The 2816-nt window shown below is 39.1% G+C and overlaps 1 protein-coding gene across 1 annotated transcript; it reads right to left on the bottom strand.

Annotated features, from left to right (window-relative positions):
* Positions 1 to 262: 262 nt before the first annotated feature.
* On the bottom strand, positions 263 to 2428 carry LOC114166528 (flotillin-like protein 4). The gene is made up of 3 exons (XM_028051277.1): positions 2360 to 2428; positions 1147 to 2086; positions 263 to 1003 (listed from the first exon to the last, which is right to left on the bottom strand). The coding sequence occupies exons 2-3, from the start codon at positions 2071 to 2073 to the stop codon at positions 536 to 538; spliced, it is 1395 nt and encodes a 464-aa protein (XP_027907078.1). The 5' UTR covers positions 2074 to 2086; positions 2360 to 2428; the 3' UTR covers positions 263 to 535.
* Positions 2429 to 2816: the final 388 nt, after the last annotated feature.

Here is a 2816-nt window from a genome sequence, read left to right as displayed (position 1 = left end):
GAACCACTCCAACAACAACCACCAAGACGACCAACCAGACCTAGAAGACGACCTCCATGTGGAACTGGAGGACACAAATGATTGTCTTATTAATTTCCACTAACTTAATTGTTGTATTTTAATTTTTAATCAATGTTAAAATATATTAATGTTTATTTTTATTCCAATAATATTTTTTATTTTTACTATTTATTCTTCCAATCAACTCAAATTAAAAGATAATAAAACTGCAACGTTAACAAAATAATATAAAATTGCAATGTTAAAAAAATATATAACAAAAATTACAAAGTGAAGTGATGTACAAACACGACTTCACTTTTCACATGAACAGAAACCTATCTCCCACAACATGACTTCACTTTTTGAAGAAGAAAAAAACAGGCATGGTGGAGAACGACTTTACCAATAATGTCGTCCTCCCCTAACGACTTGACTCTATTTTACAAAACATAAAAAAAAAATTAACAGACCCATTTTAATAAATTTGAATTGAAATCGACCCCGAAACATTACAAAAATTTCTCTGTAATGTTTAAGGAGTTTTGTTTGATGAGAGGGTTCCCATCCAAGCGGGTGGCAGCATACCCGTTTGTTCATGCACCGTCTCAAACAAAGGTGGCAACATTTTGTACACACCACCCACATCCTTCATTCCACCACCACCTTCACTTCCTTCTCCGCCATTATTCCAAATACTAATCTTTGGTTGAAGTCCACGAATTGCTTCTGCATTAGTCTTCGCAATCTCTTGAAACACGCCACTATTTATCATCAAATAGTCCCTTAGATTACTATAGTTGCCTCCCAATGCACCAAGAAGTGTGCTTAAGTATGCCCCTTGCGCTTGCCCCATTAACAAAAGTCCCTCTGCCTCCTTTTGCTTTGCAAATAGCTCAGCCTCTGCCAATGCTTTCTGTGCCTCTGCCTCTTTCTCCTTCTCAAACAATTTTGCTTCCGCCACTTTCTGTTTCCTGTACAACTCCCAGTTCGCCTCTTGTACCTAATTCTCACACAAAATTATCTTAATTCAGACGATAGAATCATTGTCAAGGTCCATCGTAGAAGATAGAATAGAAATTTAAATCGTCTTAGATTTCCACTTCTTATTCTACGAAGTATGATGAAAAATATTAATAAGCTAACCTTGGTTTCGTACTCAACGCTTGCTTTGCTGAGGAACTCGGCTTTAAGCTTCTCTGTCATTGTGAGAGCGTTCATCCGCTCAACCTCTTTCTGCAACTCAGCTTCCCTGAGTGCCACCGCTTTTGTGGCCTCAACTTCCGCTACCTGCGCCATCTGTGCCCACATAGCTTTTTTCTTGGCAAGGTCGGAATTAGCCTCCGCCACCACCGCCTCTCGTTCATTTTCAAACACCTTGACCTCCGTCTTCACCTTGATCTCCTCCTTCACACCCTCTCCATGCCTCTGCGTGGATATTATCTTGGTCTCCGCATCGATCCTGGCAGCGTTCTGCTGCGTCTGCCCCGCTCTGAGCTTGGCTCCAACCTCGCCCTTCATCTTGGCCTCCGCCACGTCAACCTTGGCTTGGTTGGCAGCCTCCATCTGAGTCTTCTGGCCCAAGTAAGAGAAGTACTCGTGGCCGGCGACGTCCACCAGTTGCTTCACGTTGGCGTTGTAGATGAGAAGGCCAAACTGGTTAAGCTCCAGCTGAACCTTCTCGAAGACCTCCTGTTTGAAGGACTTGGTGCCTCTGAAAACGTCCTCCATGGTCATGGATGCCGCAAGGACACGTGTCTCTCCCTCGATGATGCCCTGGACCAGCTCCTTCACGTGGTTAGAGAGCTTGTCGTGGGAAGAGAGGAGTTTGGCGTATTTGAGAAGGCTGTCCCGGTCGTCCACTCTGGGCCCGATGGTGAAGACGGCTGGGAGAATGAAAGGGAGCTTCTCTGCGCTCATGGCTTGAACCTCGAAAGTGTAGTTCACCGGAGAGAGATCGAAGACGGTGCATGACTGTCCCGGAAGAACCCATGCTTTCTTTGCAAGCTTTATGTCTTTTATTCCAACCCCGCTTATCACAAGATATTCTGATGCCTTTGCTACTCTGTACATCTTTATTCTTCTCCTACCAAAAATAATTAAATTCACACAAATTAAAACCTTAATAAATATGTAAAATAAAATACATCACATAAACAAACTTAATAAAAAAAATGAAAATTTATATATTTTTAGTAATTTTTTAGTAATTTCTTACAAAAGTTGCACCATCTTGATGTTTTTTCTCCTAAAAGTAGTGATACATAATTGCTATAGTACAATTCTAACTCAAACTATTTAGTCCTACCTGGATGAACAAAAAGTTTAGATGAACAAAGAATTTAGATTATGTTCTTACCGAATTTCACCGAACAGTTTCTGAAGTGGTGAATGAGCGACGATTACAAGCTTGTGGGTGAATGATAGATGAAGATCTGTGTATAAAGACTCTAACGTTATTAAGTCAAAGTTTTAGAATAATAAAAATTTTAGAATAGTATGAAATTATGTATTTATAAGCCTTTAACCTCGTGAATATCTAAAAGATATTAACATAAACTAGTTGAAATATTAACTGAATTTGGTAACATATAATAGCTTAATTATCTGTTGTATTTTAAGAATATTTTATTTCCTCGTATTTCAGAGGTAATATTAACAACATCCAGACCCACCCACGTGTATCTGAGACATCTTAATAAATCTAACAATTATTTGATAAAATATTGATGGAAAAATAAATTTAACGTTGATTTTTCGTAGACAAGTGCATCCAAAAAAGTAGTCAATCCTCTAAATATTCTTTTATATCGCAA

This window comes from Vigna unguiculata, chromosome 10, assembly GCF_004118075.2.
Source record: "Vigna unguiculata cultivar IT97K-499-35 chromosome 10, ASM411807v1, whole genome shotgun sequence".
Taxonomy (NCBI): Eukaryota; Viridiplantae; Streptophyta; class Magnoliopsida; order Fabales; family Fabaceae; genus Vigna; species Vigna unguiculata.
Note: the sequence above shows the minus strand (reverse complement) of the source record. Positions and strands in the feature narration are given on the sequence as shown.